Here is a 13,354-nt window from a genome sequence, read left to right as displayed (position 1 = left end):
TGCTTACGGCCGACCGGGTCTTGGGGAATGGCGACAGGCAATCTATTATCCGCCCTGAAGCGATCTTATAGCAGGCCCCTGTCTGGCACCCCTTACAGCAGGCAGTTCTCGGCGCGTTTGCAGGGCCGCCCGCAAGTGGTTGGGGATTGCAGCATCTCTACTCATGATGACGTATGTACAGGTGAAAGATCGTTAGGGAGCCCCTTTTATCATGAGTCCTCAATTGGCAATAGCCTTGGGTCCATATTAGACTTCAATCGGTCTTTGTGATGGACGTGGGCTGCCGCTTTGTCTTATCCGCTGGCCTACTGCTCGAACAGTTGACTGTGAATTGTCTGCAATCTTTGTCTTGTAACAGAACCCCAATAAATACTAGAAGCCAATACGAACGTATCACACTTTTCATTATTCCAAGGCATAATTAGCTGCTATCGTCATGTTCACTTGTGAAGACAGCATGTTCCATGATTTGGGTACCTGCAATGAATCTCGAAGGCGATTGTTGAGGAATGCTTAAACCAGTCACAGGACTGAAATACAACACGTCAACAGTGTTAAAGCTGTCGGCCTCACGAATTGTCCTCCTCTCCTGTCCCCTGACTCAGATGGTCATCGTGATGTTTCTCGATCCTCTAATATTTGTCTTGCCATTTCTTTAGTGGAACTATAAACTTCGGTGTAGCCCTGGGTTGATTCTGCCCCGGTCCAAATGTCTTGCTTGCCCTCAGTGTGTTATCACCGCGCTCTTCGTACTCAGTTCTGCCGGGTTCATCTGGCAAGTCGAAATCCACGAACTCGTGGCGTTTCAGTCCGTTCTTGTTGAGCCTGTGGATGAACATCACGCCATCAGGGGTTCCCAATCCTGCCCGACGCTTTTCAAACTTTGGAGGGTACCCAGGATCAAAGATGTCTGCCGTTCCGTATCGCTGATAGGGAGGGAATCTCTGCGCACCTAAAACCTCCTTTCGGTTCTCGCCGAGCCAGATTCGTTCCGAGGTAGGTACTGAAGACATATAGGAGACTTTGAATGGAAAGGAGCTGCTCAGGCGGTCTGTCCACTTGACATCCTCTGTTTGAGAGCCTATCATTGCTACTGGATAGAAGCCTCCTAGAATGCCTTGCTCGTAAGGCCATCCGAGTCTCCTGTTGGCCCTATGCCATCCGTCATTCTCCTCTTCAAGGGGTGATCCGATGCCGACATCAAGCTCGTATACGGGACAGATGATTTGGGAACCAACGGTATCCATAGGGATCACTGTTTGGCAAGAGTATCTTTTCATGTCTATCCCGAGATTCATGAAATCCTGTTTGTCCAACATTGGAAATGACGAGCCGGTATCGAGCATCACCGAAAAGGTAGCAGACCTCAAGGCATATTTACCTGCCGCCGTCTTCGACTGGTACACAGCACCGCCTCCCCTATGCACCTTGTTTGGGTTAACGATGAAGCGCATGTTCAATCTGTACGCTGACGCACCCTGCCACGAACTTCCACTCCGATCCATCCAGAACCCCTTTTTCGCCAAAAATTTATCTCCTGGTCTCGCCAGGGGAGGTTCGTACCAGAGCCAACCTGGACCCATCATCTCGTAGAGCGAATCAAGCCGTTCGTGTCGGATGGAGGTGAATGAGTCATAAGATGGGCAGGTGTCGACAATACGACCCGCGTATATCAGCGTGAATTCGTGAGAACAGCCGATTTCTCCTTTTTCATAAGCTTGGATGGCGGCTCTGATATTCCTGGACTGCTCTTCGAACTCGGTTCTCTCAAGAGCCTGTTTCAAGATCTCAAGCCTCTTAATGACCGCCGTCCTCTCATGAAGCTGGTCCCTTTCCAAATGTTAGCGTGTCCTCCGACTCGAAACAAAAATCTGATTTGTAACCCCGCGAGACATTGCTCGCGATGAAAATTTCCACAAGCTGATGCAGAATGAGGGTGTCAATAATTCGAGGAAAGGGGAAGCTCACTCAGTCAAATAGCTTTCTTGATCTTCTTCCAATTTCGCTTTATCCTCAAGCAAAGCGTTAAGAACCTCCTTCCGGAACTTGAGCCCGTCCGGCTCATTCTGCTCACTCCATCTGATAATGAACTGTTGTTGCAAGATGCGGCGGTTCTTATACTCGATTTTGCTCAAGTTTTCTCCCAAATCAGCGCCTATGATAAGAGTTTCCCAAGGTTTTCGCCCTGTCTGCGCTCTTTGAATCTTGCTTGCCCTCTGGCCCTCATCTTCAGGTCTTAATAACCGGCTTATAATGCTGTTGTCAGTGGCAATCAATTCATGGTGTCGAGAACGAGGCTGGTAAAATTCAAGTTTCGGAGCGTTGTACTCTGTGATCGCTCCAACATTGGGCTTTTTCGAGTCTTCCAGCTCACGCTTACGTTTCGCAAGTCTTTCAAGTCTGGATCGGTAACCCGATTGTGCCTCCCTTTCCTGGTGGCTACTCGAAACCACCGCCAATGTATGATGGCTTCCACCTTCTGTTGTTACGTCTTCCAGCTTCAGCATTTCACCAATTGTGTTAAACATGCGCGTAACCAGACCAGAAATCGTATTGACCATAGCCTACATGGCCTCTATGCCCAAATCTGCGTGTGCATCGACATCCGTAAACGTGAACAAAGAGTGGTCAGCCTAGTATCCGGAAACAGAGACACGATTTGACGAAGTTCTTGTCTAATACCTGTCTCATTTCTATTTCGATGCTAGCTCCTCGGAGCAGCATTCTTTGTCCTCAAGGTTCCCTTGTCCGTTCTAACCCAAAGGGAGAGCCCTGGAATGGTTACTTTCTATCCCTAGAGACCACAGAATTCCTCGTGTCGATAGGTCCATTTCCAAAACATATTGATGCCCCAGATCTCTCTGGTGTGAATTTCTCTCGAACTGTTTCTACAATTTTCCCCTCTGGTTCAGCTTTCTCGGCGTACAGTATATGCATAGCCCCTCAATTGCTTCATGAAACACACCCGCCTCTACTAAAGGAGCTGGCCTTTAATGGCACTGACAGAAGTGTCAGATCTTATTCAAGCCTAAGTTGTTCTGATTGATTGATGATAAGCAAGAATAAGATGGCCCCAAAGCGGAAGAGGACGGAGAGTGTCCAGGGGATATTCTCCATCGACCCAAATTCGGATCCTGGCCTTCGAAGAACACGGCCCAAAGGAGATCACCCACAGTTTGAGGGAAATGAAGGTCCTACGGAGCGTCTGAGAAAGATTCACATTTTCTTGCGAGACAATGACGTGGATCGTAATGCTGGCTGGAGGTCGAGCTTCGAAGCGGTTAAGCTGTATCTAAAGTATGCTGACCAACTGCGGAGAGAAGGCCACAGGGACTTCAATCCCTATCTCGTCTCTATACTGGCCGACTGTGATCATATGGTCAAGGTTCACGAGAGGTTTGAAAGTTGGAACTATGGACAAAGCCGATGGTCTACTTATCCACCTCCACAAGTCTTCAAATCAAAGCGGCTGGTTCCATATGAACAACAACTGCCAACGCCGCCAAACCAAGCCCAAAAAGAGCGCAGGCCTTCGCTCTACACGTCTCTGGTCCCTCGACCCCATGCAGTGCGTCACTCGCCGTTCATGGAACTTCACTACACAGACCCCAATCCAGACTGGGACGCATATTTCCAGCACCCAGGTACTCTCAAAATCTTGAGATGGTATACTAGTTTGTACAATCATTCAAACATGTACTGGCAAGCGAGACCTCAGAGGAGGATCCAATGGGAGGTAGTGCAGCCTATGTTGAAGGATGCGAGTAATCCGCAGGCGATCAATTATGCAGAACTAGAGAACTTAACATACGAGCACTATATGAAGGGCCAAACGAGAATTTCCAAGCCCCCAACGCCAAACATCTCGCACTCTGCAGCAGAATTCGAGGACAATGCGAAGACCCGTGGGTATAGGCGTGCGGCTATTCAAAAAGTTCTCAACCTGCTTACAAGTAGCGAGAACAGGGGCATCAACACCCCCTGGAGGCGAGTGAATTTCCCACACCCGTGGGAAAAGTCGAAGGTTACGCACTTCCACCCCCGAGCCTTATCTCGCGAGATTAACACTCTATCCCCATCCGTCAAGTTCGATCGATGCCTTCAAGAGGAGCCTTCTCGCTGGATTTTCTGGTATAATCAATGGCTCGAGCAAATCAACTACTTATCGGGCTGGACTCGCCAGTCGTACAACAAGCGGTGCTGGAATGACTTCAAACAAATCGCTTGGCCTATAAACTTCCGGGGGCCCTACAACTTCGACAACAAGTGTATCTACGATGGGTACTGGCTGAAGATGGGCAAAATTCTTGTGACGTTGCAGAAGAACCTAGAGAAGGCCACTGTCACAAACAAGCGTTGGATGGTGGAGAGGATTGTGAAAGATATCAAGCTGGGCCAAGAAGGAAAGCCGCTTCCGGATGGGGTTGTGGCACGTCCTGGAGCCGATCATCCTCATTGCAGAAGCACCAGTTACCACCTGATAGACGAGGTTGATGTTGCATGGTTGGAATTTTTGTGCCTACCGCCTTCGACGAAAGCCCTTGCTGGACTGTCATTAGCCAAACCAGAGGATACCCTGACAATTCTTCTCGACCACCGAATCCAAACACTTCTCAACGATAAGCTTCACAATCCATTCTGGATTGAGGATCATGTAGATGGGAATCCTAAGCCTCAATGGAGACCACGAGAAATCGCGATGAAAGATCTTCTACCGATCATCAATCGAGTGGGCCGAGAGTTCAGAACACATACTTGGGACAGCAGTGGAAAGACGACCACAGAGTTTCAAGTGGCTGCAGCGTATAATACCAAGCTCAACGACCCACCGAATGCACTGTATCAATTCAGCGTGAAAGAGGCAAGAGATCATTGCAAGAAACTTGCCAAGATGGGTCGCATCGTGTAAGTGAATTCACAGGCTCTGGTTGTTCAAAGTACTGATAACTACCTTAGGTACAAATGCCCAGAGGATCCTAAAAAGATCACTGAGCAGTGGTGGTCAGGTGAAGGACAACTGTACTACTACCCTTCTCACAATCATAAAGAGGAGGGCGGGTTTGTTTGCTCGCTGAACCCGGGAATCAACCCTGAGAACAACCACGAGATGTATTCAGAGACCAACCTGTCAAGAAATCCCATGAGATACCCGGAAGAGCGCATACGGTGGCGTCATCAGTCTGCTCAAGATGTCAGTAACTACAACAGGGACCTGCAATACATCTATGCCAGTGAGATGGTTCGGCGCAACCGTCAGATGGACGTGGACATACAGCCATCTATGGAGTTTTATATGGATGATTTCCTAGAGGAAATTGTCTACAAGCGAGGACCCAAGTTCGGTCCAACGAGCGTTGAAGCTCGGCGCAAAGCCCCCAGCTGGAACGACCTCTTGGACTACAAGACAATCATCCAGAGAGACCTGGGATATTCTTGGAGAACCATCAACTTTCTCCGCAACCTTGCCTTCCGCATGGGCCGAACCATCAGACACTATGAGCAGCTGAGAGTACGCACCTCAACAGCATCAGGGTTTACCCGCGGGCATCTCCATGCAGGGCTGGACACCTGGAAAAAGTACGTAGACGAGACATGGCCGAACAAGGATGACGATAATGACCAGACCTCTGTGCCTTTTCGTGCATCAAAACCAAACGAAATTCTCAGGCATATTGACGGAAATCATGCCGACCTCGAGCGCACCTGCATGACAACTGTCTTTAGGAGTATCCGTCATGGTATCATCGATGATATGGTGCAGAACCGTACGATGATTTATCCCTCCCGAAATACCATGTATGGTGATAGGAGCAAGTTCCTTGGACAATATTTCGAGAGAGCGGACATATGGAGCTGGGGTAAAGAGCCGGTAAGACGCCGCCATGCCCCTTACAGGCGGGAGCGATACTTTGATATGCGGCGTTGGCCATTGAACCGGCAAGAAAATGATACACGAGACAAGATCTCCTCGCGTGCAGACGAAGATCCCAAGATACAGCCCGTGTCAGCACTATACAAGTACGACTTGAAGGTTGGACCAATCACCAAAGAACCTAAAAGATGGGAAGAGATCTCGAGGACTATCAGAAGACTCAATGATCCACAAAAGGAAACAAGAGCACATCAATTACTCAACTCAGTGTCCAAGATGATCGGTGCCTCGGTAGGTATTGCAAGCAATGGCAATACAAAAGAGAAACACTGGGAATTCAGACTCGTCCCGCCAGTCGATACACCTCAGAGCGACCAAAGGACAACGTTGAAGCCTCATGCGCACGACGAGCCGGAAGGGGGGAGGCGGCCGAAAGAAGTCTTCATTCCGGGACCAGCGGTGTTCCCTATGGGCGATACACTCCTGCAACAGGTGAAAATGAGCAGTGAGCTCGAAAAGAGTAAGTGTCAAGCTCCTGATGACTTTCGTAGTTTGTTTTTCTCTTCCATTCAATTCATTCGATAATGAGAAACGGCACTGATACCGAGGTAGTCTTGGATCCTAAACCAACCAGTATTCTGGGCCAGATTGTCAGCTTCATAAAGCCACCGCCTGAGCGCATCCCTTTGTTACCTGAGATCGACACAAACCGGATGCCGCGAAGCTCGGCCACGAAGCGCAAGTTGCCAAACTCCTTTGTCGCCCCTCCGCGTCCCCTGAAGGTGATAAAGAAAGAAGAGGACGACCATAGCGAATGGAGTGTAAAGCCCTCTGATGGAGTCAAGTCCGAAGAGATTTTTGGCGGACTCAAGACCGAAGACGTAGCCGGTTGGCTTGGTGGGCGGAACTCTCTAGTGATCAGAACGACAGGCGTTGATGATGATCCCATAACATCCTCCAACATAATCACCGCAGAGACAAAGGTCAGGGTCCATCACAATGGCACCATCGAAGGAGTGATTCGCCCGGATATTAGTCACCCGGGGAAGCCAGATTTCACCGGCAACAACAAGCCCACATTCAATGTAGACGCCAGACCTACCGCCTTTGATCTGGGCCCTTCGGTTCTTCCACTCGGCAATATTGGTCCTCCTACTGCATTTCAAGGTGTGCAAGGCCCTTCGAGCACTCCAGCCCCAAGACCAGACCCCGAACGCAGGCGGCAAATTAGTGCGGCTAGCGATATAGACCTGACGCTTCCGTCCCTGCTATCCCCAGATGACAAGAGCGGTTCTCTTCAGGGTACACAGCCGTCCAAACCTCAGGCGCCACAGGTTATCAGATTCCCCCCAGGCGTGGGCGCACAACCCTTACCCGCCACGAGCGGATTGGTTATCCCGGGGCCCGATGCTGTTATAGATTACCCAGAGTTGCCCCAGTCCCCGAGGTCCGATCCTTCTATCGAATACCCAGAGTTGCCTCAGCCTCCGAGTCCAAGTGGATCTAAGAAGGTATTCGTGCCTACTTCGGCTCGACAATTTCCGCAATCAGTCCTGCCTACTCCAGAGTCAACACCAACTCACGTTGTTTCAACGCCCCAAGATCAAACCCCCGAACGCCAATCATGGTCGGCCCGCTTGGAGCAGTGGTTCGACGAGATGTTCCCACAGGGTTACAGACAGATCCCAACCGCCTCGAACTTCGCCGAGTGCGCATACTACGCCATCATCGAGAGCATCAAGGCGCAGTATCCAGGTCGGCGAGTGCCGACGGTGAACGAGCTGCGTAACTCGTTCAATCACCCGCGCAATGCTTCCATCGTAGCCTCGAGGAAGGCGCTCACCGCGATGGGTGACGAGGCCGGTGCCCTGGTTTCAAACGTGAACAACCTGACTGCCGACCAGGCGGGTGCCAGTCTGTACGACTGGGGACTACAGATCGGCTATCATTACCAGCTGTGCGTCGTATTCGGCCGCAATGCCACGCGCCTGCTGCCTATCGGTATCCCCAGCCCGCCGCCGGGCACCCAGATCGACCGTCTCTGGATACACAACGACGAGACGGACGAGGCGTCTGCTCGGCAGATCGCGAACGAGGTCCAAAGGCGCAAGGCAAATGGTGGTACTCTGGACATGGCGCGCATCCAGGCAGATTTGGGCGTACAGAACCACTTCTCCGGCCTTGGTCCTCGTGGACCCCCCGTCACAAGGCCTTAAGTGTTGACTCTAATTTGCAAGTTCTGATTTTCACCCTGATAGGCTCGAGGATTGATCTGCCTGGTGGTGGTCTGTGATTGGATTCGTTTGGGGGGATATCACCAACTTGAATACGGTTTCTATGTCACTATCTCCTTTGTCATGGTTAGGGTAAACTTAGCAATATCTAATGGGTTCTGCAACTACTAGTCGTTCGGCCTTATCTCTCAAACGATCTTAACAATTAACCTGCCCAATCCCCCTTTCCCCCTGTAGACTTCATCGCACGCTTTGCGTACAGCCTCGATGTCCTCCAATTTTACAACCCTCATCACGCTCTTGACCTTGCCCAGGGCAATAATCTCCGCCGTCTTTTCGACGTCGTCCCTCTTCCCAAGATTGCCGGAGAGGAAATCCAGCTTTATTTTCGTACCGCGTAAAAGCCACCTGTAATACAGTTGTGCTAGCGCCGCCACCCAGGCAGCCCAGAAGGGAAGCATTGGCCCCATCGCCTGCCGTAGAATCTTGGGCGGAAATAGACTTGCGATGGAGACTATGACGCCATTTTCTTTGTTCATGAGAGGTATTATCGACTCCAATGAGCTCCACTGCGTATTATACGCGAAATCGATGCTCCCAGAAGGGATGATTCTGCTCAAGTCCTCGAATTTTGTATAATCGACCACTTGATCCACCATTCCCGGGAGGTACTTTTCGACCAGGGGCACTTTGGACGTTGACACGGTGGCGATGATCTTACCAACCCCGTAGACGTTTTTGAGCACCTGTATACCAAGAGCGCCGGTGGCAGACAACGCACCAGGAACGAACACGGTGCTGCCTTCCAGTGTTTTGCCCCTGTCCGTCAGGTGTTTCGCACCGAGCTCAAAGGACTGATATGCCGTGAGAGTGAAGCCCCCCAAGCTGGCGGCTTCCTCGAACGAGAGATGGGCCGGCTTGTGCACGAAAAGTGACTCCCTGCCGATGCAGTACTCGGAGCAGTAGCCCGGCGCGTTCTCGAATTCCATGGGGTGTCCAAAGGCTGCGCCGTACACGGCGTCCCCTGGCTTGAAATTCTTGACGGCTGAACCCACGTTGATAACTACACCGGAGCACTCGATGCCGATCCTGATGGGAAATCTAGACATAATCCACATCAGGACTTAAGGCTCGCAATCCAGTTCGACTTAGAAGAAGAAGAAAAAAACATACGGAGCCTTGAACAGCAGTTTCATGGTACCACCTGCCACCAGAGTGTCTCCAGTCATGATACCGGCGGCATGAACCTTAATCAACATCTCGTTCGGTTTTTGGACCGACGGTACAGGTAGGTCAATAACCTCGTAGCCAGAAGGTTTGGTGTATTTGGGTGCGACGAGAGCACGCATCGTGGCCGGAATGTCTGTCATTTTCATTTCCCATGCATGAACGGGCAACAAACACAATGCAGAGAAGTTCAAATGGATCTGGGACGTGAGAGATGAGATTGGAGGACACAGTGGCGCTTAAGTATTGACGAGAAGTGTACGCCGTGATGACTCGGCTCAAAGCATACGGCGGTCGGTGGATCCACCGCCGACCGTTCGGTAGCGCTAACGGCGTGCTAACGGCGGTCGTTTAATTGCGGCGCACATTCTACCGCCGGGCTCTGCCTTTACAACACGGCAGAATCTTCTAGCTCCCACCTGTAACGTGTCCTTCGTGCTTCGTAGGCAAAAGTTGCCTGGATCGACCAACTGAGGTAGCGGTTCATTTGAATTCGAAAAGGACAGAAGACGGGGGCTATTATGCATGGGCCATCTGAAACTGCAACTTCACAATCTGTATCGGCATCTACAATGCATTGCTTCAGGGTCCTTCTTCACAAATAGCTTTGTATTCATAAGCTATGTGTGATTCTCAATCTTGAACAAGTGTGCCTTGGTTGCCCATGTGCTTTGCCAGCTCTTAAGTTCACTGAACGGTCTTCGTGGCCGTTCTGATACACCCATCGATGATATCAGCCCACTTCAAAGCATTCACGAAGTCCTTGTTGTCGATGCTCTCGACCAGGCCCGGAAATACAGCTGTTACAATGATTAGCCTTTGATTTGACAAACACTTTTCATATCTTACCTCCGGCGTAACCGGTCCAGACGCCTGGCGCAAATACCACGTGACGGAACCAGGATCGCCCATCGAGTCCACCTTCATAGAGGAATGCACGCTCGATTTTCTTGTATTTGGTGTTGGTGGACCGGATCGCATGCAACAACTTGAGTTTCGTGATCCACTTCCACCATGGGATATGCTCATTAGCCTTCTCGGACAGGCTCGCGGACTTGGCGTCAAGCTCGATAGCCGCCTCTCTGAACTTCGCAACGGAGGCGTGGAGCTTCTCAAGTGAGAATTTGAACGCCGCGGGATCTCCCTTCACAGCGGCTCCTACCGCACGGGCTCGGAATTCCGCAATTTCGGTCTCTGTAGTAGGCTCTGCGTCCGAGTCGAGAGACGCAAGCTTCTCTTCAACCTGAGTGACGTAACCCTTGAGTGCTGTGGCATAATCTGTGGCATTCAGCGAAACAAGCGGCGTCTCCGAGATCTTGGCCGTTGCGAGTGCAAGAATCTGTGCCATGGTTCTATGGTACACGAAGCCAGGGTCGCCAAACTCGCTCATCCAGTGGTAGCTGTCATAGTTGCTGTGGTATTGGTAGACAGGAGAGTCCTTAGACTGGCCTCCGAATCCCATGTCGAGAGATGGAATACCTGCGAAATCCTGGAAGGCAGTGAAATCGCTGCCAGAGCCCATGGTGGAAATATGGCCATCCCAGACATCGCGGACGGATTGGCCAGGAATGGTTTGGTTGGGTGAAGGGACAATAGCCGTGACGTCGTAGATCAGTTTGTTCAGCATAGGCGCAGCCGAAGCCGAAAAGACGGGAGAGCGAACGCCAACATCTACATTGATATAGGCAACGTTGGCGACTGAGAGCCAGGGAAGATATTCCTCAACCCATTCAGTGCTGCCAACGAGGCCATATTCTTCGCCATCCCAGCTAGCGAACACGATGGTTCGGAGAGGCTTCCAGCCCGCTTCCAGGGCTTTTCCGAAGCTGCGAATCGCTTCATTAATAACGGCAGAACCGCTGTTCGGGTCACCTGCGCCACCAGCGATCCAGGCATCGCGATGATTGCCCACGACAATCACCTCGTCCGGTATGGTTCCATTGATGATACCGATCACATCCCACATAGGTGTGATAGTGTACTCTTGCTCATTGTAGAGGTTGAGGACAACACCCTCTGGAGACGGTCCGATGTTGTATTCCACGCCCTTGTATTCAAGTCCTTGGTTCCGCGTCCAGTACTTGTTGAACTCGGTGGATTTCGGACCGTGGCCATTCAGTGACTTCAGAATGGGAATAGCCTCCGCGTAGGAAATGGGCAGAGATGGGATGCTCGGGATTTTACCATCGACAGGCTGTCTCGGAACACCGGGCTTGGAGGGATAGCCTATCGTCGTAGGGTCGCCAGGCGCAATGCTGAGGAATTGGACGCTGCCGCGCTGGACACTGCTTGGGTTGCGAGCCGGTCCATCGGGGTAAGTCTTGTATCCATTCTCATCCGTGATTTCGCCATCGTCGCCGGGGTCCGTAAAGATGACGGTTCCGATCATGCCAAGCTCCTGAGCGCGCTTCACCTTGAGCCCACGGAAGATTCCGCCATAGCGCGCCAGAGCGATCTTCCCTTCGAGGCTAATGTTGGCTTTGACAAGATCCTCAAAGTCCTGGTAGGTACCGTAATTCACGTATACATATTGAGCGGTGACGTTGCCGCTGGCGGAGTATCCATGGAATACGGGAACACGGTCTTCAAGCGCCGTAGTTGGGTCCTCCTCAAGGATGTCTTCCTCCAAGGTGGCCTCAAACGCGACATTCCAAGTTTCCGTCCCTTTGGACTTGGACTTCTCCAGCAAAGCAATTCGATGGTCCACGGGATAGTTGATGTACGTGTCGTATGCCACGACCTCGGACTTGATGCCCCACTCATTCCATCGGTCCCGTGTCCATTCGGCCTATGCCCGCATCATTAGCATCGCCGAGACCTCCCACATGAGGTGAACTTACCTGAGATAGGTTCTTTCCCGCAAGGTGAGGGCCCGAGGTGTAGTACTGACTCCATTCTCCAGCTTTCTCGCCGCTGGGGGTCTCGAGCAGAATAGCCTGTAGCTCTTCGAACGTGAGATGGCTCTGATGATGAGGGTGGCTGTGCGGGTTAAAAGCCACTGTCCAGAGAAAGGTAGCAATTACTGCCAAGAGAGAGCAGGACAGAGCAATGGAACAGAAGCGCCGGACGGTCTGGTGTGGATAGCGCCGCGGCACCACACCAACCTGAACGGTCGTGATAAGCGGCGTGGTCTCAGTAGGCATTTTTTCCATCTCCGCGTCGCGACAGATAGCCAGTATCTGTCCGATCCGAAAAGTCAATGTTCCTTGGGAGGAAAGAGGAGGAAACGCGCAAAGTGATGCAATTGCCTCAGGCGAAGTGAAGACGGGAGTCGTGAGGCGGCCTGGGCTTATCGGGTGGCTACTCCGACGTAATCGGCGACCAGGGTGCCTTCGGTGATCCGCCGACCAGCACCGTAGCGTCTCCGTGTCCGTAGATAGGTACTGCGGTGGTTGTCGCAACTCTTCCACGGAAATTGTACTGCAGCACCCGGAGTACAATCGGATCTCGCAACAGTGTATTTGAGATGCGATTTACGATAAGTGAGAAGCCAGACATAATTCGACAGAGACACATCCACGGTTGCCTTGGAGCTTCTATTCAGCGAGCATTGGCGATCATGGGAGCTTGGGCCACTAACTCAGAGCCCTTGTCCACTCACCTGCCAAATCCGACTTCGTCTAGTCCAGTGTCGGCTTTGGGCGGAAGAATCCAATAACTGTGTCGTAATTCTACAACGACGTTCACGCTTGCTCTTGCAAGGCCATTGCAACTGACTTTTGTTACTCACTCGCCCAGCCCATTAAGCTCGGCTCACTGCCAGGCAGTTCAGAACCCAGACCGGCAGAGCAGTTTGACGGTCCGATAGGATCGTATTCCGAGGCCCTGTAACGGCTTGAGAAAACGCACGCCATCTAAACCTGTCAAGACGTAATATCAGGCCCCTCTAAAGGCCCGGACTCGGCGGCATGCTGAATCCTGTGAGCGAGCCATGCCGCGCTGTGCTATGCCGTGCCATGCCCTGCTATGCTATGCATCCCTCTAATTGAACCAACAGCCACATGTTCGCATACTGCGACAC

The 13,354-nt window shown here is 51.5% G+C and overlaps 4 protein-coding genes across 4 annotated transcripts; 1 reads left to right on the top strand and 3 right to left on the bottom strand.

Moving 5' to 3' along the window:
- Window positions 1-632: 632 nt before the first annotated feature.
- Window positions 633-2,561, bottom strand: JN550_009943 (uncharacterized protein; the record flags this gene model as incomplete). The annotated part of the gene is made up of 2 exons (XM_049322069.1): window positions 633-1,830; window positions 1,969-2,561. 2 exons carry the CDS (start codon window positions 2,559-2,561, stop codon window positions 633-635), a joined length of 1,791 nt encoding a protein of 596 aa, XP_049168061.1.
- A 506-nt stretch (window positions 2,562-3,067) lies between these two features.
- Window positions 3,068-8,088, top strand: JN550_009942 (uncharacterized protein; the record flags this gene model as incomplete). The annotated part of the gene is made up of 3 exons (XM_049322068.1): window positions 3,068-4,905; window positions 4,957-6,392; window positions 6,485-8,088. The coding sequence occupies 3 exons, from the start codon at window positions 3,068-3,070 to the stop codon at window positions 8,086-8,088; spliced, it is 4,878 nt and encodes a 1,625-aa protein (XP_049168060.1).
- A 206-nt stretch (window positions 8,089-8,294) lies between these two features.
- On the bottom strand, window positions 8,295-9,455 carry JN550_009941 (uncharacterized protein; the record flags this gene model as incomplete). Its single annotated transcript, XM_049322067.1, has 2 exons — window positions 8,295-9,207; window positions 9,280-9,455. The coding sequence occupies 2 exons, from the start codon at window positions 9,453-9,455 to the stop codon at window positions 8,295-8,297; spliced, it is 1,089 nt and encodes a 362-aa protein (XP_049168059.1).
- A 565-nt stretch (window positions 9,456-10,020) lies between these two features.
- JN550_009940 (uncharacterized protein) lies at window positions 10,021-12,476 on the bottom strand (the record flags this gene model as incomplete). The annotated part of the gene is made up of 3 exons (XM_049322066.1): window positions 10,021-10,133; window positions 10,183-12,121; window positions 12,174-12,476. The coding sequence occupies 3 exons, from the start codon at window positions 12,474-12,476 to the stop codon at window positions 10,021-10,023; spliced, it is 2,355 nt and encodes a 784-aa protein (XP_049168058.1).
- Window positions 12,477-13,354: the final 878 nt, after the last annotated feature.

This window comes from Neoarthrinium moseri (assembly GCF_022829205.1).
Source record: "Neoarthrinium moseri strain CBS 164.80 chromosome Unknown scaffold48_Wmoseri_CBS_16480, whole genome shotgun sequence".
NCBI classification, from domain to species: domain Eukaryota; kingdom Fungi; phylum Ascomycota; class Sordariomycetes; order Amphisphaeriales; family Apiosporaceae; genus Neoarthrinium; species Neoarthrinium moseri.
This window is presented reverse-complemented; position numbering and strand designations above follow the sequence as displayed.